The following is a 24,713-nucleotide window of genomic DNA, read 5'->3' on the forward strand; positions in this document are numbered from 1 at the left end:
ATGGAATACTACACAGAAGTAAAAAAAAAAAAAAATGAAATCAAGTCATTTGAAACAAAATGTCCAAAGGGACAAATACCATATGTTCTCCCTGATTTGTGATAACTAACAGAGGACTTAAAAGAAAACATGTAAAAGTGAAATTGACACTTTGAGAAGCAATGACCTGAACAGCTTTTGTCTTGACTGTCAAGAAACAGAGGGTTTATTTTGTTCTTTTTTGTTTTTTTTTTTCTTCTTAATACCACTGGTTGAACTTAACATAGAATTAATCATATGTGTATAAAGTCAATTGAAAATAGATCCCAGTAAAAAATAAAGGTGGAATAAGAGAGGGAGGAGGAATTTTATAACTCTAGAGCTGTATAGTTCTGCATACATTCCTATGGACTTACTTCTAAGGGTACAGCTAAAACTTTGCCGTGGGACTCCAAATCCCATTAAGTTGGGTGGTAATAATGCCATCTTAAGTGTAAAAGTGACCATGTTAAATGTTAAAATGATCATTTAGATAGGATTAAGTGTTAAAGGGATCCTATAAATAAGATCAAGTGTCTGGTAATAACAATAGATAGAATTATAAAGGAGAGAATGTTCCAACATGAGAAGCAGTCCACACAGCAGACTCATAGACAATTGCTCTAAATAGCACTCTGACTTGAAAATCATTCGTTAAGGCATTCTGATCTGAAAAGCCCATGAGAGCATTTCAGGCATGGAAAGCCAAGAAAAAAATGTCCTACATGAAGGATCTCTGTGAGTGAGACCTCAGTAGAAAGAAGGGGCCATCAAAGAAGGATGTACTTTTCCCTGAATGGAGGAGAGAACTTCCACTTTGCTTATGGCCTTGTCTAAATGCTGACAGAGATTGTGGATTCAAAAAGCTTCATAGCCTAGAAAGCTTACGTCAAGAGCCTCAGGTGATCACTGATGTCATACATAAGAGTGTTAACTGTTAAATTAACAAGAGGAGTCACTGTGCACTTACTCCCCATGATGGACCTCTGTCCTCAATGGGTTGTACTCTGAGAATTAACTGTAAAACTTATTCTCAAACAGTTTATTATATTTTGCATGTGTGTGTGTGCAAATTGCTGAACCCTTTACGTAGTATAGAGTTGGTCTTCTGTCTATAAAGTTAATTAAAAATGAATCTTAATGGAGAATGGGAGAGGAAGGAGGAGGTGGGGTGGGAGGGTGGGAAGAATCACTATATTCCTAAAGTTGTACTTATGAAATTTGCTCTCATTGAATCAAAGGTTTATTTGGGGAAAAAAGGGGGGGGGGAGTTCCCCCTGGCAGTAGCAAGAAGCAAAAATCTCCCCTGCAAATGTTACCTCTAAGCCAAGGGCACCTTCCCAGCTAACAGGAAGATCATTGATCCAGCTAAACAATAGCTAACAGAAGTCCTCTCTGCTGTGCAGTTGGAGGTAAAGGTTTTCCTTACATGAACAATATGTATATTTGGAGTCGGGTGTGACACCGATAGGTCCTATAACAAACTCTGACTCTGTACACGAACCTTCTCTGTAACATTTTTCACTGGATCCTTTGGCTTTTGCCAAAACATTGCATGGGATGAGAAACTGAAGTCCGTTCACTTTATCTTTTGATAGATCTGGTTTTTTAGGCAAGTCTTTCTTTGGTCATACTCTTGCCTTCTGAAAGCATCAGAGTCCATGTAATCCCTCTTCAAACATCCGAGGAATGCCAGCAATTCTTGAACATCCACAAATCCTCTCTCATGGGCGAAATATCCCAAGTTAATTGTTCATTATCTAACGCGGATTCTAATTGATCTCATCAGCTCTGCTCAGCTTTCCTAAAATAGGAAGATCTGACCTAGGCATAACATCATAGCTGTGCTTTGAGTGGCCAGAGGACAGAAGCACTATTCTCTGCCTTGTTTGGATCATTAGGCTCCTCCTAATGCGGCCCAAGATTGCGTTAGCTCCTTTGGCAGTCATGATATTTGGTTGACTCAGAGTCAACTGAAACCCTCAGGTCTTGATCACATGAACGGCTGATAAGTCACACCTCTCTGGTTTTAGGACAGCTGATTTATGAAGAGAGGAATTTATATTAAGCTTAATCCTATAAATTTTGCTCAAGAATCTTTCGCATTGCTCCCTGAGGTTTTCTTTCTCAAATAGTTCTGTGATCCCTTCGCAGAAGAACCGCAGACGGGTCTCTAGCACTCACAGGATCAAGTCCAAAGTGCTTGACACACCAGCCCTTCTGCAACCTGACCTGCGGCTCTCCCCTCCCCTGCATGCCTTCCTCCCCCTCCTCACCCCTGCCTCCACGCTACCACCAACTGTTCTGTACTTGCACCTATGCACTTCCCCATGCAATTCCCTTCTCCTCCTTTCAATTGTTGTTCATCCTTTAGGAGCCAGCGATTTAAAAGTCCCATTCAAGACTGTGATTTCCTTAAAGAGGAATATACTACAACAAAGTCCATGTAACAGGGAAGAGACACGGCTTAGAAATGTCTTGTTAGAAAAAATTTTTCTTGGTTTTGAAAGGCAAATAATATTTAACCCTCTTTCTCCAAAGAAAGTTTCTCCTCCCAATTCTAGAAGTGCAGGCGGGCTGGACCGGGCCGACTTGAAGTAGCTGTGCAGGAGAAGGGAGAGGAGTTAGCTTGGCAGCTTATCCCGGCTGAACCAAATAGCTGCGCAAGCTTGTCCAGAGGCAGTGTCACGAGGTGATTGTTTTTCAGATTCATAAAACAACAACTCCTGTGGCCAACCCCGCATTACAACAAGGAGCCCAGTGGGAACACTGAAGAAATAGAAAAGCCCCAGGCACTCCTCCCAATCATTTCTAATCATATTGATTAAAAAATTAAAATCCCCTAGTGAACGTTTACCTGCACCCAGGACTGTTTCCCAGGAGGTGGTGAGGGGTTTGCACCTTTCCTTCTAAACAGGACACCCTCCCCCTCCATGCCCGGCCTTTACTGATTAGGAATTGAGCCTGTGGTTTGGGGTAGCAAAGGGATGGAACCCATAGTATCATCCTGATTGAGAAATTGTACTCATCAGCTGTCTACCTGAAGGTCTGTTCTCCTAAATGGCCCACTGACAAGACACCTGGCAAATCAGCTCTCAAACATACTGTTTAGGGGTCTGCATAGCTGACCCTCTGCCATAAATGTGCCTTAAACCACAAAAAGCAATGAAAATCGGTTATCAGTAATATCAACAATAATGCCTTGGAGTTCATCTGTTTGATGAATATCTGTTCAATGCATCAGGAAGCATGCTGGATGCTAAGGAAGTGTTTCTCGTGGTGTTGTCTGTGCTATCTTAAGGGGGGCTCACAAAAGAATGTGATAAAAGCTACAGAACCATGGGTGTGCTTGTGTGATGCACAGGTATAATGCACCTGACCCAGAATTTTGGTAGGAAGTGACGTTTAAGCTGAGTCCTTAGAGATGAAAAGGAATTATGTAGCCATTTAGCCATCCATTCCAAAAAGGTCTGAGTGACAGTGTAGCTAAGTGAGTGAGTAGGGAGTAGGGGGGAGGGGATGAATAGAAGAGCCCGTCAGGCCACGGAAGTGTGAGTCAGAGGGTGAACAGGATCAGGGCACCTCTGAGCAACCGGGAGTCCATGGGCGGTTGGGGAGACGCAGCCCAAGGCGAGAGCAGAGGAGGCAGCAGCAGGGATTTAAGGCAGGACAGTCAGTAAGGGCCTAGCGACTCCATCGAAGGAGGATGGACTCGGGAAGCCGGGAGTCCTGCAAGCGTTTTAAGCAGCGAAGCTCAGAGTGCAGCACAGAGAACAGGTTGGGGAGCAAGTGAGACAGAATCGAGAGGGCATCCAGGAGGTGCATGCAATGAGAAATAATGGTGCTTTGCCCCCAAGAGAATAGCTGTAGGGATGGAGAGAAGCTTACCTATGCAAGAAAGGGGCTAGGACTTGGGGCTGGATGGAGGAGGGAAAGGAACTGGAATCTTCTTGGCTTTTTGCCTTGATAGGTGTTCCTGCATTAGACAGTGATGCCGTTCTTTCAAGGTGCTACTTTTTTCTGTGACATAACAAACTACTATTGTTTTTTTTGACAGGCAGAGTGGACAGTGAGAGAGAGACAGAGAAAAAGGTCTTCCTTTTGCCGTTGGTTCACCCTCCAATGGCCGCCACGGCTGGCGCGCTGCAGCCGGCGCACTGCGCTGATCCGATGGCAGGAGCAAGGTGCTTCTCCTGGTCTCCCATGGGGTGCAGGGCCCAAGCACTTGGGCCATCCTCCGCTGCCTTCCTGGGCCACAGCAAAGAGCTGGCCTGGAAGAGGGGCAACTGGGACAGAATCTGGCACCCTGACTGGGACTAGAACCCGGTATGCCGGTGCCGCTAGGTGGAGGATTAGCCTAGTGAGCCGCGGCGCCGGCCCAACAAACTACTTTTAAAAACTGTATTTTACATAATTGCATAATTATTAATTGATATAAGAGGCAGCAAAACCCACGCACAGAGACCAGGGTGGGAGGTGGTTCCCCAACTGCTGGTTCACTCCCGGAACACTCACAGTGGCTGGGGCTGAGCTGGGACCAGACCTGGGAGTGCAACCTAGGTTTCCCAAGTTGGTAGCAGGAACCCAATTCCTTGAACCATCACCTGCTGCCTCCAAGGGTGTGCATTACTAGGAAGCTGGAATCGGGAGCAGAGCCGGGACTCAAATCCAGGCGCTCTGATGTGGGATGTGGGTGGGTGTCTCAACCGCGAGACCAAAGCCCTGTCTCAAGGTGAACTCTTTAGCTGAGAGCAAGCAGGGGGTCTAAGGAGGGGTCCTATGAAAAGGAGAGCTTTGAAGGCGTCTCTGCAGGATCGAAAGGGAGCTGAAGGGAGGATTCCCAGGGAAGTTTGAGGACCAAGCTGAGACAGAAACATGTAAATCAGCGCAGGCATCTCTCTCCAAGAGAGCGCAGCTGCCGGCATGAAGAGGCGAGAAGGTGAACAGCAGGCTTGATCTAGGGAAACACAAGGAGCCAATGGGGTGGAGAGAACTGCTGGAAGCTTCCAAGATTCAGTCTGTTTTTGTAGATAAACAGGAGCCAGAGGAGAAACAGATAGTCTAATGTGACATAACCAGGTGCTGTGGGGAAAGCAGTGAACGGGACAAAGAAAAAAGCAACAAACAGGAACTGACAGAGCCCATGGGAAAGGAGTCGGAAGCGGCAGTTGACCGTCTCTTGATTTTTGTGTTTTTAATTTTTTTTTTTTTTACATTTGGGATGAAAATGAAACTTGCTTTTGCAAACCACATGGTCCCTGTACCTTTCCCCCCTCCCAGCCCCACCTCAGAAAAGAGCCCCCTTCTGAACGTTGTTAAGCATCAAAAAAGAAGGCTATCACTACTAAGGATGAGTTTGGCAGCCCCTGGGGTGCACTGGGATGGGGAACAACCACAAGGCGGGGTGTGGGCTCCTGGAGAGGGAGGTGCCGGGTTCTCCTGAGCTGGCACTGGTCTGACGGGTCCTCCATTTCTCTTAGCTTTTATCTGGAGGTGGGGGTGTGGGCAGGAGGCTCGCTATTGGGACCCAGAGTGGGAGAGAACGATGGGCATCAGTTACAAAAGGCATTGGTGGAAAAACCTCACAGACCAGAAGGATCAGGTTGGCTGAAAAAAAAAAAAAAAAACAAAAAACCACACACACACACACAACAAATTCTTCACACAGACTAAGCAGTACAAGAGGGTGGGCACGTTTTCTTTCTCCATTTTTAAAAGAGAAGGCTTTTTCAGTCGCAGCCAAAAGACACAATGTCAGCCCAAATGAGCATGATGTCATGAAGAAAGCATCTGAATATTTTTCATAATGATCTTCCATTTTAGGAACTGTGGTTATGAAGTATCAAGTGCCCAGGGAGATGCTTCCTCTGCCACTTGCAGGAAGGGGAGGGAGGGGAGGGAGGGAAGGAGGACCTGGGACGAGGCTGCTGCTCCTGTTTGTTCATTAGCAGGAGAAACCATCCGGGAAAGGAAATTGTGTGTTAGGGATGAGAGGAGATGCATACAAAAGGCCCAGCGCAGAAGCTGGCACACTCTACAAAGATCTCTAACTGGTGGTTTTCTCTTCTCCTCCTTAACAGAACAATTAAACATTAATATATTCAACATTAATTAGAACACTATACCTTATACCAATTGAAATGGTGAAAATGGAAACACTTTTACCCAAATGGGATTCACCACCCAGCTCCTGCCTTAGGTAGATGCTCCCCGTCCTTGGTTTTTCCCTACTTTGATTCTGCAAATCAGCTTTCATAACAGACTATGCCAAAAAAAAAAAAAAAAAGTGTACAAGACTGTATTTTCACTCTGTTTGCAATACTGTGGTGGCCCAAGGGCATTCCAAGAAATTGCTCCTGTAGCTAGAATTTTGAGTCAGCAAAGGATGAAAAGTTGGGTAAGTGGAGACGAAATGGAAGATGAGGCCCTCAGAATCCGAAGTTCCCTAAAATCGGCTAAAATCAGCATTTCCCTTTCAGAGTGGTATTTCTGCAGGTCTTTCTCCTTCCGTGGGGCGTTCTAACTGCTGCTCCCTCTCCCTTTCCCATCATCACTTACTGTCCAAGTAGTGTGGTCCCTTCCCCCTGCCTGATCTAGTCCACCTCTCAAAAAGCCTGGAGTTGCTCTTCCCGACTTCCCTCTCACTTAGGATTTCCGAATTGGCACCGACCATTATGGCTGCTGTAACTCACCCGTATTCCTTTCATGGTGCTGCTGAATTAAGTGACAGTTGCACTCATACATTACCAAGACTGGCTTTTGCATATTCCTTGGGGGTTGCCAAAGTGTGTGTTCAGCAATGACAGCGTCAGCAGACAAAGTTTTGTCCTCCCCTGGGCTCAGTTCTCAGACCTTCTTCTTTTCTATCCACACCCTCATCCCTCCCTGATGATCTCATCAAGTTTCATAGCTTTAAATGTCATCTCTACACTGATGATTCCCAAATTTATATATTTGGTCCAGACCTTGTCTCTGAACTCTCGCTCTAACTCTAACAGATTCTATCACTTCCTCAGTCTCTCTGCTCAGATGTGCAGTAGGCAACTCACACTTAAATGTCTGAAATGAGCTCCTGGGGCTGGCGCGGTGGTGCAGCAGGTAAAGACGCCACCTGCAGTGCCAGAGTCCCATATGGGTGCCGGTTCGAGTCTCGCTGCTCCACTTCCAATCCAGCGTTCTGCTATGGTCTGGGAAAGCAGTGGAAGATGGCCCAAGTCCCTGGGCTCTTGAACCCACGAGGAAGACCTGGAAGAAGCTCCTAGTTTCCGACTGGCACAGCTCCGGCCATGCGGCCATCTAGGGAGTGAACCAGTGAATGGAAGACCTCTCTCTCTCTGTAACTCTGCCTTTCAAATTAATAATTACATCTTTTTTTTTTTTTTTAAATGAGCTCCTGGTATTCCTCCCCAAGTCTGTTCCCTGCAGAGCCTCCTCCGCCTCGGAAGTGGCTCTTCTACTCTTGCAGGTGCTCAGGTTAAAAATAGCCTTACTTCTCTCTCTCTCTCTCTCTCTCTCTCTCTCTCTCTCTCTCTCTCTACCTCCAGCATATTATTGGCTCCCAGAATTCAGTTATTTCTCACCATTTCCAATTCTACCCTCTGTAAGCACCATCAGATTTAGCTTGAATGATTGCACCAGGAGTCTAACTGGTCTCCCTCCTTCCTCCTTCTTTGGTCTTTTCTTAACACACAAGTAACAGTGACCATATTAAAACTAAATTGTATCACCCCTCAGATCCAGAATCCAGAATCTTACCAGATCACTCAGAGTAAAAACGAATGGCTTTACAAATAAGCTGAGAATGACATGATCCAAACTGACTATGAACTCAAGGGTGGGAAACTTTGACTTTTTGCTTTGTATCCTCAATTCCTGGCACAGAGGAGAGAGTTGATAAATATTTACAGAAAGAATGAATGAACCATGACTTTGAAAGTATCAGTATTTAGTATTTGTATAATATCCAACACAGTTAATAAACAGTGTTATTTTATAGTTACTGTCATGTAATTCAGTTCAACAAATACATTTTGGTCACTTAGGCCTTGCAGGGATCTATGTTGGGTGCAGAGGTTGGGTAGCTGGGAGCCACAGAGCTAATGCAACAATAGAAAGGACACTCTTCCTCCTCAAGGAGTAAATGAATAGGAGATGAGATTAGGATGTGATGCAACAGTGCATGGGGCAGAGAGCACAGGGGAGGGACCATGCTCATTGGATTTCAGACACTTCCGATTACTGATCAGCAGCCCAATTCATCCTGCTCATCTTCCAGAGGCCCCAGCCCCCAACACTCGAATCCTGGTCTCTGGGGTTCTCCACTCCTTGGAGCCACCTTGTAAGCTCAGACTGCCCTTCATCTCTTCTCTATTGGCAGGCCTTCATTTTTCAGTTATTACTAGTCAACATTATACAGTCTTATTTCCCAGTGTCCAGAATAGTTTAACCAAAGACTGGCAAAGTTAAACCATCAAAGTAAACAAATGCAAAGCAAACAGGCTTTTTTAATAGCCAGAAAGGATATTATTTTTACAGGCAAAACTTACCCTCTGAAATCAACCAATGTTTGCTGATTAATAGCTGGATTTGTTCTTGTTCTCATGTACCTTTTGATAATATATATATATATATATATATTTTTTTTTTTTGGACAGGCAGAGTGGACAGTGAGAGAGAGAGACAGAGAGAAAGGTCTTCCTTTGCCGTTGGTTCACCCTCCAATGGCCGCCGCAGCCGGCACGCTGCGGCCAGCGCACCGCGCTGATCCGATGGCAGGAGCTAGGTACTTCTCCTGGTCTCCCATGGGGTGCAGGGCCCAAGAACTTGGGCCATCCTCCACTGTACTCCCGGGCCACAGCAGAGAGCTGGCCTGGAAGAGGGCAACTGGGACAGAATCTGGCGCCCTGACTGGGACTAGAACCCAGTGTGCCAGCGCCGCAAGTTGGAGGATTAGCCTAGTGAGCCGCGGCACCGGCCTTGATAATAATTTTAATTGCTCATTCCTCTGTAGTTTTCCTTAAACTAAAGGCATTTTGAGGAAATATACTGTCATGTATCTCTAATTCCACCCCTAAAAGATGGGAGGAGTCCTTTGTGTATATAATCAAATTACTCCTATAAATAGTCATAATATTTTATTTTTAAGTAAATCCCACATAATTATAGCTAGAATATGACTCAAGGTGAAACATTAATACATCGGGTGATACTTGAAGCAATTAACAGCTACATAAGTATTACTGTCCCGACACCCCCACCCAAAACAAGGCAATAAAAAGTTTCCTAAATTTGGGGCTGGTGTTTGCTGCAGCTATAATCACCACTTGGGTCACTTGCATCCCACACAGGAGTGCCTGGTTCAAGTCCCACCTCTACTTCCAACTCAGCTTCTTGCTACAGGTGATGGCTCATGAACTTGGGACCCTGCCATCCAGGTGGGAGACCCAAGTAGAGTTCCTGGCTCTTGTCTTTGGCCTGTCCAGCCCTGGCTGTTATGGTTATTTGAGGAGTGATCCAGTAGTTGAAAGATGTCTCTACTCCCTCCCTCCCTCCCTCCTTTCCTCTCTCTCTTACAAATAAAATGAAAATAAATAACTATTTTTAAAGTATGCTTCATAGTATTAAAAGACTATGATACTTATTCCCATACTGCTTACTTTTTAACACTTTTTAAAATACTTTTCTTTATTTCTTGGAAAGGCAGAGTGACAGAGAGGGAAAGACAGAGATTTTCCATCTGCTGTTTCACTCCCCAGATAGGGCTGAGCAAGGCTGAAGCCAGGAGCCAGGAACTCCATCCGTTTCCCACATGGGTGCTAGGGACCACGCACTTGCACCAGCATCTGCCATCTTCCAGATGGAAGGTGGACTGGAAGCAGAGGTGGGACTTCAACCCAGGTACTCTGATATGGAACACAGGCAGCCCAATCAGTGTCACAATGCCTGAAACTGTACCCCTCCCCCGCCCATGTCACTTATTTTAAATGATCCTGGTGACATGATTAAGAGTCTTCTCTTAGTACAGATGGTTTTTTCTATCTAATGTAAAAACTGACGGGACCAGTGTTGTGGCAAAGCGAATTAAGCCGCTGTCTGCAATGCCAGCATCCCATATAGGCGCAGGTTCATGTCCCAGCTGCTCCACTTCTGATCCAGCTCCCTGCTAATGTGCCTGGGAAAGCAGTGGAGGATGGCCCACGTTCCTGGGCCCTTGCACTCATGTGGAAGACCAGGAAGAAGCTCCTGGCTTCGGCCTGGCCCAGCCCCAGCTATTGTGGCCATTTAGGGAGTGAACCAGTGGATGGAAAATCTCTCTCCTCTTCCTTCTCTCTCTACCTTTAAAATAAGTAAAATAAATCTTTAAAAAAAAAAAAAACTGTGCATTTTATTATGCAAAATGCATAAAGCCATATTATAAATTATCAAACTAAAAGTTGTATATAATACCTAGTAATCACTAATACAATTTAGTTTTACATTTCAAAATTCTTGAATTATAATAAAACCTCATTGTATAAGTAATGCCAAAGCAAGCTAATAATCCCAACTGTGGCATAGGTCAGCTCATTATTTGTTTAACTCGGATCACATTACTTAGTCTGAGTCTCAGTTTCTGTGTCTGTACAATGGATTGGTTCCTAGCTAATGAGGTTCTTGAGACAATAAGAGATGCAATGCACTTCGCAGAGTGCCTGTCCCGTGGGAAGACTGCAAGAGCTGTTAATTGCCCTCATGACTACTGCTAACTGCAGAAATAGGCATGAGCAGGTCTCACTACCTGAAGTGGTTCATCAAAGAGAATTTTTTAGAAAGGATTTGCACTCAGAAATTACTTTGCTTCACCTTTTCAGTTAAAAATCCCAAATACCGCTTTTGCTTAATAAACTATAAATGTAAACACCTGCTAAAAACATAATGTGGTAATTCATCATTTCCTGAACACTTGTGCAATACTGACTTTATCACAAAGTACTGAAACACAATCTTACTAGCCAGAAAAGACAAACAAATACACGGATCTTGAAAGACTTCTTAGCTACACAACGTATGGCACATTAATCATACACTATCTCGTGTTACCTAATGAATCAGTCCACAAATTACCACACTTACTCTCTTGCCCAGTAGGTTGTAAGGACCCTGAAGGAAAGGAGCATGTAATATTGTGTCTTTCACACTATCCGACTTGACACAACGCAATTCACCTTGGTTCAGCTAGTGGAAATAGCACAGGGCTAGAAGTCAGGAAACACAGATTTCAGCTGAGTAATTGCAGACAAGTCATTTAAACTCTCTTCATGGTTCACGTTACTCATGAGTAATATTCTTTCCCATTGATGATATTTAGATTCCTTTCCAAATGCTCTCATTGGAAGAATCATTAGCAAGAGAGATTTTTATCACCATGTGTCATATTAATTAATATCCAACTTCATTTTCCCATATCTACAGGTTGAAAGAACTGTGACCCTTAATTATAGATATAGTTCACTCGGGAAAACTTGCCAGGAACTCAAAGTCCTTGTCACTGTCCATCCCTTCAAACTCTGATCCTTCGGATCTGTTTTTTAAATACCACATCCTCCCCTGTCTGCATGCCCCATCCCCTGCTGTTTTATTTCCTCTGTAGTATTCACCTCACTCTGACACCTGGCATATTTTATTTATTTGTTCTCTATTTGCATGCCCCCCACATTGGAACCTAACTTTCAAGTGGACTGGGGTTCTTTTATGATTCATTTATTTATTTGAAATGGAAAGTTTCCCAGAGAGAAGGAAAGGGATAGAGACAGGGATAGATAGAGAGATAGAGAGATAGATAGAGAGAGAGAGAGAGAGAGAATCTTACACTTACTCGTTCATTCCCCATGTGGCCACAATGGCCCGTGGTAGGCCAGGTTGAAGCCAAGAGCCAGGTGCTTCCTCCTGGTCAACCATGCGGGTGCAGGGGCTCAAGTACTTGGGCCATCCTCCATTGCCCTCCCAGGCCACAGCAGAGAGCTGGACTGGAAGACGAGCAACCAGGACTAGAACCTGGCACCCATATGGGATGCTAGCGCCACAAGCGGAGGATTAACCAGGTGAGCCACGGCGCCGGCCCGCTTCCTTTAGGTCTCCAATGTGGTGGCAGGGGCCCAATCATCTGAGCCATCTTCTGCTGATTTCCCAAGGCATCAGCAGAGAGCTGCATTGGGAGCAGAGCAGCCAGGACATGAACCAGCACCCATACTGTCAGTATCACAGGTGGCAGCTTTACCTGCTATGCTACAATGCCAGCCCTGGGGATTTAGTTCACAGATATGTCCCCAGTACCTGGGTTAGGATCTGATACAGGGTAGCTTGAAGTTTATTTGAAAAAATGGGTGAATAAACATTATTTAAGACTCTTTATTAATTGTCCTTTCTACACCATAACTTGTCTCTATTATCAGCAACTCAGCTTCTCCGTGGTAACAAGGATTTCTGAATCTCCTCCCCTGCCCAAGGATTATCCATGTCTCTTTCCGTGTCATTTAAAGAGGCCGTCCTTCTCCATCCCTGCTTGTCATATCATCCACCCACCCATCCATCCATCCGCTCATTCTGTTAAATGTTTACGGACTGCCCACCATGATGAACGCTGCGTGCCAAATGCTAGGGATGCAGGGCCACCGCAAGCCTCACCCTCTTCCACAACCCTTATCTACTCAAGGATTACTTTGGGACCCACTTATTCCTGTGTTCATGGCTCCTCTGTACTGCTGCCTGTGACTTTACTGTCCTTTTAAATCTGTTTATGCGTAAGGCCCTGGAGAAGACAGAATGCATGTGGTTTGAGGAGTTGTTATCCAATTTGAATAGAGCCCTTTGGACGGTGAGTTCATTGAGCAGGGAGCAAATGATGCTTCTAATGAGACGATGACATCGTCGTTGAATTGCTTTTGGGTCACCAGAACAGATGTTGTTTTCTAAACACAATCATCAGAACCTGAGCTCCATGTGGCCTTTGTGGAACCTAAAGTGGCTTGATGTATCTCCCCACTTCCTTGTGATCTGTGTGCCCAGAGGTGATCTGAGGTACTTGTTTGTATCCTGAAAAGCTTAATTAAGCCATCATCTTTCACTTCAAGGCTATTATTATCTCCTGCTCCATTTAAACAGGAGACTAAGCCCCCTGTTGACAGAGTCTTGATATCAAACCACACCCAGCCCTAGGCCCGTCCGCTTTGCTCCAGAGTTTTGGAAGCACCTGATTCCTTCACCCAGAATTTCCCACACTGGGCTCTGTGCACCTGGTGGGTCCTGAAAGATAATAACCAGAGTTCTAGAAAACACAGGTTCCTGTGGCCAAATCATTTTCTGGGAACATCACATTGTCTCACTTGGGGATACAGGAGCCAGACTAAGAATATTTGTTATTTATAAATGTGGAACTTAGATAAACCCATGAGCTGTATCGTGCCTGCTCTGCTGGCCATGGGCTGCCCTCCACGGCGTGATGCTGTGGCAGGAAAGCCTGCTCCAGACGCTGGGCAGGTGTTGGCACCACGCTCTTGACCTTCCCAGGCTCCAGAACTGTGAGCCCAGTACACGTCCTCCATTCTTTCTAGATGACCCTATCCCTGGTATTCTGTCAGAGCCCTAGGGAACAGACCAGCTTAACTGCACCACTGAAACCTTTACTCCTAGAATCTCCTGTCTGCCAGTAGTGCATGGGAGTTAGTAACAGGGAGAAGAGCATTTGATGGGACAAATACTAGACACAAGCTCAGGACACCTGTGACCCAGCCCTAGCTCTGTCACCTAATGAGCTACAGGTTGCTGACACAGCACTTGAATCAGAGCCTCACTCTCACCTCCTGGGAAGGAGACACATCTTAGGATGTCGTCATAGCCCCTACTTTAAAACTGCTGGCCAGGTTAGGAAGTTTCTGTACCACAGGCCTAACTTTGACTTAAGAAGTAGTCTACTTGGGGTGGGGGAGTCGGGTCTTTGGTGTAGAGGGTAGGCTGCCACTTGGGACACCTGTAACCCATATCAGAGGGACTATGCAGGAGTCCCAGCAGGTGATGACAGAAGCACCTGGGTCCCTGTCACCCACTGGGGAGGTCTTGACTGTGGAGTAAACCAGGGGTTCAGCAATGTCGTTCTGGCTTTTAAATACATAAAATGAAATAAATAGGCTTTTTTAAAGGTGGTGTTCTGGGTGAATTTCTGAACCTGTGTCTTTAAAGACTTCCTTCAGAAGGCAAATACCTTTAACTCATTAGGGGTGTTGGATTCCTTAGACATGAAGCTACAGGAGGTCAAAGCCCAGTGCAGTATTTTTGCATGGACTTTGGAGAACCACTATATTTATGTTAGCCTGAGTAGTGGGATAATATCTAGAGAAGTTAGAACTTCAGGATGGAGGAAGAGACAAGTATATACCATTATAAATGAGCAATAAATGGAATTTGAGACTTCTTATTTGAAACAAGAGCCAAAGGGGCTCGGGGCTTATTTTTCTGAGCACTCGATTTCCAGAGATGGAAACTGATGACATGAAATTGTCACCACAAAAGTAAGCTGTAGCTCAGCATTAATTTATATTCCAAAGTGGCAGAGGCGAGGCAGGACATCATCATGTCCAGGGCGGCTTCCTGTGCTCCTTATCTCAGGGGAAGGCTCTCTTCTGCTCTCTGACTCTGGAGGAAAGATCAGTCCCTAACCCTGTCCTCTGAAGAGAAGGAATTCCATATACAGTGTCTTCATGTATACCTGCAAACGATGCCCTAGAGAGATGTAGGTCACACTTGACATTTTTAATGTTATTAAAACTAGGTAGGGGGTGGCATTGTGGTGTAGCAGGTAAAACAGGTGCCTGCTACCCTGGCATCCCATATGGGCACTAGTTCCAGTCTCAGCTGCTCCACTTCTAATCCAGCTCCCTGCTAATGTGCCTGGGAAAGCAGTGGAAGATGGCATGAGTGCTTGGGACCCTGCGCCTGCATGGGAAGACCCAGAGGAAGCTCCTGGCTTTGCCTGGCTCAACCTTAGCCATTGCAGCCAGTGGGGGAGTAAACCAGTGGAAGGAAGATCTCTATGTCTCCTCCAGCCCCATAACTCTGACTTCCAAATAGATAAATAAAGTTTAAAATAAATAAATAAATCGATAAATAAAACAAGGTGGGCATTTTGCACAGTGGTTAAGTCTGAGTGCCTGGGCTGAAGTCCCAGCTCCACACCCAATTCCAACTTCCTGCTGCTGTGCGTCCTGGGAGGCAGGGGTGATGGCTCAAGTAGTTGAGTCCCTGCCCCCAGTGTGGGAGACCTGGACTGAGTTCCTGGCTCCTGGCTTTGGCCTGGCCCTACTGTGGCTGTTGAGGGAGTTTAAGGACAGAATAGCAGGAGTGGGATCTCCACCTGTCCATCGGTCTCCCTGCAAGTCTCTGTATTTCAAGCAAATACAATTAATTAACCAATTTTAAAAAGAAAGCTATCCTTTAAAATGCTATTAAAATATAAGTCTACTGAGCCAACAACTACAATTAAAAATGTTCCCAGATTGGATATGAAAGGTATCTGTACACTGAAATCACTCAGGTGAACTTTAGTCTCTATGTGCTTGGAATGATGTAAGCATCGATGACGCTGAGTGGCCTGGATTTAAAGAAGGCAGATTTTGCTTCCACTACATGTTAGATAAATGTTACTTTAGCCATCTGTAAGTAATGGCAGAGCACTGTAATAAATTCGGCATGATATCTGTTCAGGAAGCTTGCCTGCCATCTTATTACCAAAACTGTTTTGTTTTTGTTTTTTGGGTTTTTTGTTTTGTTTTGTTACTTCATAGATACACAAGGCCCAGGGCCACTGAGATGCTGGGAGCTGATAGGTGCCAGGGGATCAATTCCAAAGCAATTTGAGAGTTCAAGCCATTCACTTGTTTTCAACACAAACAATGAATGTTCACTTCTCTGCTGCTTTCCTGTCCTGGCATCTGTGCACAGCTCTATTAGGACCGGGTGCAAACAGGCTCATGGCAGGAAGGCGACCAGCTGCCGTGCCACAGCCTGCACGCCTCTGGCGCCAGCAGCACCATCCTTGGGGGGTCTCCTCAGGGTGCACACCGAAGGAACAGCACGGTGCACTGAGAGTCCCCGTGTCTGCAGGAGCAGAGGGAAGAAGTTCCCAAACCAACCTTGCCACTGCGTCTCTGGGCATTGTCACATGTCCCGCTGTCCCGAGGGGGATCACTCTTAGATGAGAACCACTTAGCTATTCTGTAGGTCCATGACATGTAGCAAAGTGTGAAAGACTATACTCTTTTTCATTTTTAAAAATCAATATATCGGCCGGTGCCGCGGCTCACTAGGCTAATCCTCCACCTTGCGGCACCGGCACACTGGGTTCTAGCCCCGGTCGGGGTGCCGGATTCTGTCCCGGTTGCCCCTCTTCCAGGACAGTTCTCTGCTATGGCCTGGGAGTGCAGTGGAGGATGGTCCAAGTGCTTGGGCCCTGCACCCCATGGGAGACCAGGATAAGTGCCTGGCTCCTGCCATCGGATCAGCGCGGTGCGCTGGCCGCAGCGCACTGGCAGCGGCGGCCATTGGAGGGTGAACCAACGGCAAAAGGAAGACCTTTCTCTCTGTCTCTCTCTCTCTCACTGTCCACTCTGTCAAAAAAAAAAAAATCAATATATCTTTTTTTTTTTTTTTTTAAAAAAAGACTTATTTATTTGAAAGGCAGAGAGAGAGAGAGAGAGACATCTTCCATCCATTAGTTCACTCCTCAAACCCTGGGCTGGGCCAGGCCAAAGCCAGGAGTCTGAGACTCCCTCAGGATGTCCCATGTGGGTGGCAGGGTCCTTGGGCCATCTTCTGCTGCATTCCCAGGTACGTGAACAGGGAGCCAGATCAGAAGCAGAGCATCCGGGATTTCAACTGGCGCTCCCATATGGGATGCCAGCACTGTGTATTGTAGGTGGTGGCTTAACCCACTGTGCCACAACACTAGCCCCTTTAATCAACCTTTCTTAACCTACATATTGAAGGTATTATATTCTCCTAACCTGCTTGCCTCTGGTTTTCTCTGAAGAGTCTCAGATATCTCGGGGCAAACCTTTGTAGGCATCTCCAGGTCAAGCTGGAAAAGTCCCATTTCCCCCTTAGAGGGAGGCACGTGGGGAGCAGAGAGAAAACGCTGTATGCAGACAGGGGACCAGCAGCTGAGCAGGTGGCTTTGCAGAAGGACAGACCTCAGTCCCTTAAGTTGCAAATGAGCTGTCTGCTGGCCTAAAAGGAACCACCCTCATCTGTGTGCTACGTGCTCCTGGAATCTTAAAGGGAAAACCCACTGTCATCCAAAAGTATCCTCTGACAGACGTTTGTTTCCCCTGAGCTTTGTGTTTACTTCCTATTTACGTGAACTGTATCAGGAAGATGCCGGCACGGGCTCCGGGAACGGGCGGGCTTGGTAACTCTCCCGCTTTAGAAGCACTACAAGAAGTCCTGCTAGAGCCGGCGCCGTGGCTCAATAGGCTAATCCTCCACCTTGCGGCGCCGGCACACCGGGTTCTAGTCCCGGTTGGGGTGCCGGATTCTGTCCCGGTTGCCCCTCTTCCAGGCCAGCTCTCTGCTATGGCCAGGGAGTGCAGTGGAGGATGGCCCAGGTGCTTGGGCCCTGCACCCCATGGGAGACCAGGAAAAGCACCTGGCTCCTGGCTCCTGCCAGGATCAGCGCGGTGCGCCGGCTGCAGCGGCGGCCATTGGAGGGTGAACCAACGGCAAAGGAAGACCTTTCTCTCTCTGTCTCTCTCTCTCACTGTCCACTCTGCCTGTCAAAAAAAAAAAAAAAAAAAAAAGTCCTGCTAACTGGGGACATCAGGAGCATTTTAAACCTCTCAGTGCAGTACAGATGGGTGGCTACTCAGTTCTTAAAATGCAAACATGTAGAATCTCAGCGGTTAGACTTAAACATCCCAGCCAATGGGCAGTCTGTTCCAAAATGACTCCACATCCACGTGAGAGATAATTTATGACAAATAAAGCTCATGAAAAATTCTAATTTCATTCATGTTGCTACAAGTATAGCTTCATGCTTCTTTTTTCTAAAAAAAAAAAAAAAATGTGGGCTGGTCACATTTTTCTGCCTTACTTACAGTGCAGAGGGAAACAGGTGCCCTTACCTCTCCTCCAGTGCACGGGAAAGGGCTGGAGTATCTAGAAGTGCAGAGAGCTCCCTTCTTGACCACATCATCTTCCAGGCCAAATGTAGCCGAGCAGTTGGTTGCAAAGTATTTGTAAGGCTTCCAGGTCTTCCCAAAGTCCTGGGACCGATCCAGCACCATGGCTGCTGGCCGGGGGGACTTGAACACCATAATCAGGTGTGTGAAGTAGAATTCAGCCTCCAGGTCCAGCTGGATCTTTTCCCTGTGCACATCCTCCGCCGACTGCCACCACGTGCGTGGAAACCGGAAGGACGAGTCTGCCATGGCCGACGGCAGGTGAGCCAGGTGAGGGTGGGCAGCATTGCACTTGTCACATTTGGGCGGCCGACAAGTGAGATCGGCGTTCTCACTGTAGAAGCAGTACAGTTCGGTGGCGTTCTGGCCACAGGTGGTGTCGGACCAGAGTTTTCTCCCCAAAGCCAAGTTTCCCATCCGAGGGTTGCAGGCTTTTTCACAGCGGGAGCTCACTCTGGCTACTCCACTCAGTCCTAAGGGAGGGAAAGCCTGTGTTAGCCACAGAAAGCCATCTGGACAGCTCTTGCCTCGACCCAGCCCACCTAGGGTTGTCAAGGCATCTCCAAAGAGCTTGAGATTTTCAGGAAAGGAGAACTCCCACCCAGTTATTTGCTCGTGAACGTGGTTCTGCACGCAGAGGGTGTCTGTGTAGGCAAGCGTGCCTGTGCGTGATCGCTACACTCTGGTGTGAAAGTCGCATAGGAGAAAATGACTTCAGGTAGAGGTGAGCAGGGACAGTGCAGACACCAGGTGAGGGATATTGCCTAAAGCTCATCACGTACTCTTCTTCCCAGACATGCTCGGTATTTGAAACGTAACTGTTTTCCCAAGTCACCACCTCATCCCGAAGTCAGATCACCTGATTCAGCCTTCCGATTCTAATCTGGGACCTTCGCATTATGAGACTGCATTAAGGAGGAAATGTACAATTCCATTTTCTTTCTATTTTTAAGCCAAGGAAGGGATTAATTCCCTAGGAAAGACAGTATGAGACCATAAATAAATAAAACACAACAGAACCTCACTGAAGGAAGCAATTCTAGAAATGGCTGGATCTCAAACACGCAATATCCATTTCTAATAGTAAGTATATATAATCATGGAATAAAAAAAAAAACCCTCTCTAAACTGCCAAAAGATAGAAAGCTGATTTTACTTGCTCTCTGCCTCTTGAGTGCTCCCACCTATGACAGGTTTTACAGTAGTCACCTGTTTGCTTAACAGAACACTTAGAGGCTGGCAGCTGCTCTGAGCACCTGTGAACTGAAACACCTTCTTCAACAGACCTCAACATTTCAAAATGACTTCACAGGACAAGCAGCAGCCACTTCTTAACATGCTGACCACATAGTGCCATCCTTTCACTGGCTTTTGCTTGCATTATGAATCCCTTATACAAAATTCTGTTTTTACAGTTAAAACAGAGAGGAAAGAAGGAAGAGGGACTCGCCCCTGTCCCCTCCCCCAATTCTGGCTAATTGGACGTTTCTGTTGAAGAGGTAACAGCTCTGAGTTGTTATCCCCGCGATGTCAGAGGAAGCTAAATGACAGCTCCTGCTGAAATGGAGAGGGTTTGCGCACTGACAGTCACCAGCCCCACAGTCTTGCCACCGAAGGGAAGGGTTACTTTAAGCATTGTTTCTTAAATGGCAGGTGAAGGGAGTGCAGAAATGCATTTGTCCTGTTCGCTGGGGCAACAGTTGCTTGTGGCCGGAATCACACAAATACACAGCGGGCTATGACTCACCTGTAAAGCATTTCGGGGAAGATCATATACTGCCTGTGCTGGTATTTTGGATCGGAAACACTGGCCTTGTGCTATTTGCTTACAATCTCTTGACTGCTTGCCTGTTTTGGCCATAATGCAGTTTGAAAAGGGAAAGGCTTGTTCAGGTTCACTTTTTGGTTGGGGGAGCACGGAGAAGGGCACACGGGGTGCAGAAGCAGGAAGCATTAAAGTGAAATCCTGGTTTGAAGAGCTCCTGCGCGGGAGGGGGGGTGGGCGGAGGAGAAGTACTGACTAATTTTTAAAATGTCCCTAAACTACTAAGTCTAGAGAAACACTTAGAGATCCCGAATGAATGCTCCTGTGACTGGCTGCTTTGGAAGGCAGACCCTAAAGGCTGGGTACTGGCGGCTCTGGGGGCTCAGGGGTAGAAGCCAGAGGAAGGGATGTGAGTGAGGAGGCCCCCCACCCACCACGTGCCCCTCTCGCCCCCCCTTTCCCTTTCAGCAGGAAGCAGGTTCCTAGCAAAGACCTGGCGCTGCAGCGTCCTCACTTTCTTGCCCCTCCCCCACAGAGCTGCACTGACGCCCACCTGGAAACCAGGTGACCCGTGGGAGGGAGGGAGAGTTAAGAAGCATCGAGCTGGGAATGGGTGACCTAACAGACAGGAGGGAGTGGTAAGGAGAGGGCATCTGGCGACGCCTCTGCTGGTCGTCCAGTTACCGGAGCAGACCCGCCCCCGACCTCCCGCAGAGCCTCGGCCGGGGTACCGGTTCCCTGGGGCCGGGCAGCTCCGTGCACACCCAGGGGGGCCACCACCTACCGTTCCAGCCCGGGGTCCCTCTGCGACCCAGCCGCTGCCCAGGGGAAAGGGCGCTTACCCGCGCCCCAGGTGTCCCTACCTGGTCCCCTAGTGCCCAGCATGAAGTCGAGGCTGCTGGCGACCGCTGGACCCGAGGGACCGACCCCGGCCCAAGCGCCCCCAGGGTCGCCGGGCCACCGCTCCTCCTCATTGCTCAGGCCATCAGGAGCTGGGGGATGGCGAGCTGGGTCCTTTGTTCCCTCACAAAGTGGGAAGGCAGTTGTTTTTTTGTTTTTTGTTTTTGTTTTTTTGAAACAGCCAAACCGAGAAAGAAACTCTAGTCGCCACGTCTCCGGTGGGGCGCACCCAGGATATCGGGTGATCCGGGGACAAGTGTATCTCAGTTGGGGGAAAAAAAAAGGATTTGAAAGTGCGGAGCCCCGCGGAAAGGAGGCGGAACATGGCCACTCATCCCATCCCCGGGAGCCCAGCTCCGTGTTCCCAGCCCGGTCTCCCGGGCACCCCGAGTCCCGAGCGCAGAAACTGAGGGAGCGAGGGAAGGGGGTGGGGGCCCGGCCGCGTCACCACCCACCTGCCGCCACCCAGAGCAGCAGCAGCCGCTGCGCGCAGCTCCCCATGGCCGGGGGGAGCCGGGCCGGGCGGGTGCGGGGAGCCGGGACCTCTCGGCTGCGGGGCGAAGCGCCGGCAGGTCCGCGGGAGGAGCTGCGGCTCCGGATTTCTTCCGCTCCTGGGGGCGCCGGGGCTCGGTCAGCGGGCGCCGACGGCGCGGGGCCGCGGGCCGGGGCCGCGCGGGGCGGCGGGGTGACCCTCGCGCACCGGCCTGGCGGGGCCCGGACACCTCGGGGGCGGCGAGAGCCCCGGGACCATAGCCGGCCTGGCCGCGCTGCCCCTGCGGAGCGGGTCCTGCGGGCTCCTGCGCCGCTCACCCGGGGCTCGCCGCCCGCAGCCGCTGCTGAACTTTCCGAGACCTTTCACTTCCCGGCCGCCGCCGCCGCCGCCGCCTCCCGGGCGTCCTCCTCCGCCTTCACCACCTCCTCTGGCCGCCGCGTCCTGGTCCCGTCCTTCTCCACGGGCAGTTCCATGGGATGCATTTTTATTGCACCGACACCGCGGCGCTCCGGTGCCAGCCCTCCTCCCCTCGCACCTCCACCCCTTCCTCCCGCCCGCCCCCCGCGCTTGACAGCCCGGGCGGTGCAGCCCTCGCGGCCGGGTCGCCGCCGCCGCCGCCGCCCCGGGGAGGGGTCCCCCGCGGCCGGGTCGGCCGCCCCCGCCGCCGCGCTAAGCGCTCCGCCCGCCGCGGCCCCGCGCGCCCCTCCCAGCGCGCACCCTGCATCTCCCGGCGTGACCCGCCGGAGCCCCCCCTTCCCAGCACCCACAGGCCTCCCCTGGGAAGCAGGCTCCCACCTTCTCCCGGAACATTCCAGAGAGCAGTTGACTCCCTCTTGATCAGGTCAGGGCTTGCCAAGGGGCTTAAAAAACCGCGAAACAGGCTAGCGCCTACTTCCCACACCCCCCACCCCCTACCGCCACCCCTACCCCCACCCCCCAGCAAAACCAGCCCTCTCTCCGCCGCCCGCCGCCCTTCTCCCCAGGGTCCCCAGGCCCTGGACGGAGCCCCCAACCCAGACCGGGGTCCTAGCTCCTAGGAGCGCGCCTACCCTGGGGGTCGGTCGCAGCTGCTCTGCTGCCGTGGGGGAGGGGGCGGGAGCCGCAAGTCAACAAAAGAGTCACTGCCCTCAGGACCTGAGGGCGCACCCATTTCGCTGCAAAAGATGTTCCCTGATTCAAGCTCAAGTTGCTCAAAGAGCTGGGACACAGGCTTAAGCCAGTGGGCAGCGTCGGTACATCCTGGTCCGGAGGCAGCCTGGTCCCTCCTGCGTCCTCGTTGCGTAGAGTTCTGTTGCGCTCTGGAACAGTCATGTTATGAAATAACTCCTGGGGAACAATTTTGTAGCAACCACAAGCAGCTAACTGTAGACAGGAGTGCTCAGGGCTCCTGATTATGGAAGGAGATTAAATAGCACTTGAGCCTGGGACTTTTGCAAGTGCTTCGACAACACGGTTCTTAGGTACACGTCCTGGCAAACTGGCAAAAGTTGGGTGGAGAGTGGTGTGGTGGTGCAGCACTGGGTTTGTGCCTCTGACTATTTCCAGGAAGTTAACTGCTTTACAGATCCAACTCGAGCTTTGGGGCACGGGTGAGACACTCTTAGTACTGACGCAGCTGGGAGCATGTAAGAAGTTTGGTGTGTCCCAGGAGCAACAGGGTGCGGTCCCCACGACCCATTTGGGAGACATTAGAACTCTGGAAGTGGAGAAAGATAAGCAATTTGTTTAATATCTTCCGCTTTAGAAAACAAACCCTTTGGGTTTTCCAAATCCTGTAGATATGCCCCTAATGAAATCACCCAAACACCTCTCCAGTAATTCTTTTTATCCGAAGAATGAGAGACAATTATAGCAGCCAAAGGTTCTTAACATAAATATTAACCTAATGGCTGGAAAAATTAAAAAAAGAAAATGTACATTGGTTATTAACTTCTGAGTCCACTTGTATTTAAGCAGAAATATTCGATTTCTCATTAAAAATTTCGAAAGCATTTATTATTTGCACCAATCCTTCACTAATAAAATACCTACCTGATTGCTCAATAACCGGTTCTTATTTCCTTTACTAAGACAGTGAGCTCCTTAATGGGAGCGCGCTCTTTTATACTGAGTCTATGCAAACCATGATTATGTTTTTCTCTTAGTCACCATCAGTCCTAACTGGAAGCATCTTTGTAACTGTTCAGTAAGTATTTTTGGCTGAGTTATGGTAACCTGTTGTTGTACAGTAAGAGCCAGGACTAAGAAGAAAGCCAGCGCAGTTAGGATGAGTTCCCATCCTCTGGAGGAATCTGCACATCCTCCAACATTTTTATATATGAAGCAACTTGGGGGAGAAGAGTCACCAATGCTCTAGTCAGGACCATTGGCTTATGTAGGCTAACTTAGTTGTCTGTTGTATTTTGATTTAGAAGAAGCTGTCCAGGGAAAGTTTACTAATCAAAGAAAATCTTGCTTGATGATAAGTATAGCAGTGCCAGTACTTTTGTGCAATGAATTCAGAATTTTTTTTAGTGGAATTCCTGTATTAGTAGGAAGCTTATCAGACTTAGGAAATTTTAATAACTAGTTTTAGAAGCCATGCAGTTGCCAAATTAAATCTAGAATATTCCTGGAAACTTGAAAAGAAAGCTGAAAGGGGCCTTCACAACTAAAATAGATGGCAAAAGGGCCATGTGCCAAAGGCCTTACTTCCATGTCCTCGATCAAATTATTCATGCAATTTTAATAGATTTGCTTATGACATTTTTGTGGACCACAGCGTGTTAGAAGTAGCAAATTAGAATGGAGTGAGATGCTGCTACAGGCAAGGAATTGGTTGAGGCAATACGGAGGATGGCAAAACTGTAAAAAGAACCTTAAGAACAACAAAAATCCCACAGCAGTTGGAGGCCTTTTCGTGCCCAGACAAAGGCCCAAGGGGCTCCACAGGCCTCCATCTGCTGTAACTTAGTACAGTCACCAAGGTTCCCGGGGGAATGGAGCGAATTCAGAACTGGGAGTGACTCCCAAGCCCAACCTCGAACCCTTTCCACAAGATCTCTGACCCGTGGGCATCCAATTTCTTTCTAAAAATCTCAACAAGCAAATGCTTCAAAAGCAGCCCCTCTCCTCCTCTCCTCTCCTCTCCTCTCGTCTCCTCACCTCTCCTCCTCTCATTTCTTTTTCTGGCAACCTTTTCTCTCTCTCCTTAAACTTCTGTGCTTATGGTTTAATTGCCTGCAGCCCTACAGAGTGGTTGACTTCTGATCTGCACTTGAAGATTTGAAGTCAACTCAGACCTGCTCTTTTTTTTTTTTTTTTCTTTTAGACAGGCAGAGTTAGACAGTGA

The 24,713-nt window shown here is 48.2% G+C and overlaps 1 protein-coding gene across 6 annotated transcripts in view; it reads right to left on the bottom strand.

Annotated features, from left to right (window-relative positions):
• NTN4 (netrin 4) overlaps nt 1-22,805 on the bottom strand; it is a 130,378-nt gene extending 107,573 nt beyond the window's left edge. Inside the window, exons 1-3 of one of the 6 annotated variants that reach the window (XM_070052724.1) lie at nt 22,432-22,667; nt 22,178-22,242; nt 18,168-18,697 (exon numbers count right to left, since the gene is read on the bottom strand). In XM_070052724.1, the coding sequence (XP_069908825.1) occupies nt 18,168-18,697; nt 22,178-22,242; nt 22,432-22,532 (696 nt within the window). In that variant the 5' untranslated portion in view covers nt 22,533-22,667. Of the gene's footprint in view, nt 1-18,167; nt 18,698-19,971; nt 20,048-20,852; nt 21,160-21,344; nt 21,991-22,177; nt 22,243-22,431 lie in introns of those variants that run through there. The other 5 variants (XM_051845776.2, XM_051845777.2, XM_002711209.5 and 2 more) reach the window with 5 other exon arrangements.
• Nucleotides 22,806-24,713: the final 1,908 nt, after the last annotated feature.

Source organism: Oryctolagus cuniculus, chromosome 11, assembly GCF_964237555.1.
Source record: "Oryctolagus cuniculus chromosome 11, mOryCun1.1, whole genome shotgun sequence".
NCBI lineage: Eukaryota > Metazoa > Chordata > Mammalia > Lagomorpha > Leporidae > Oryctolagus > Oryctolagus cuniculus.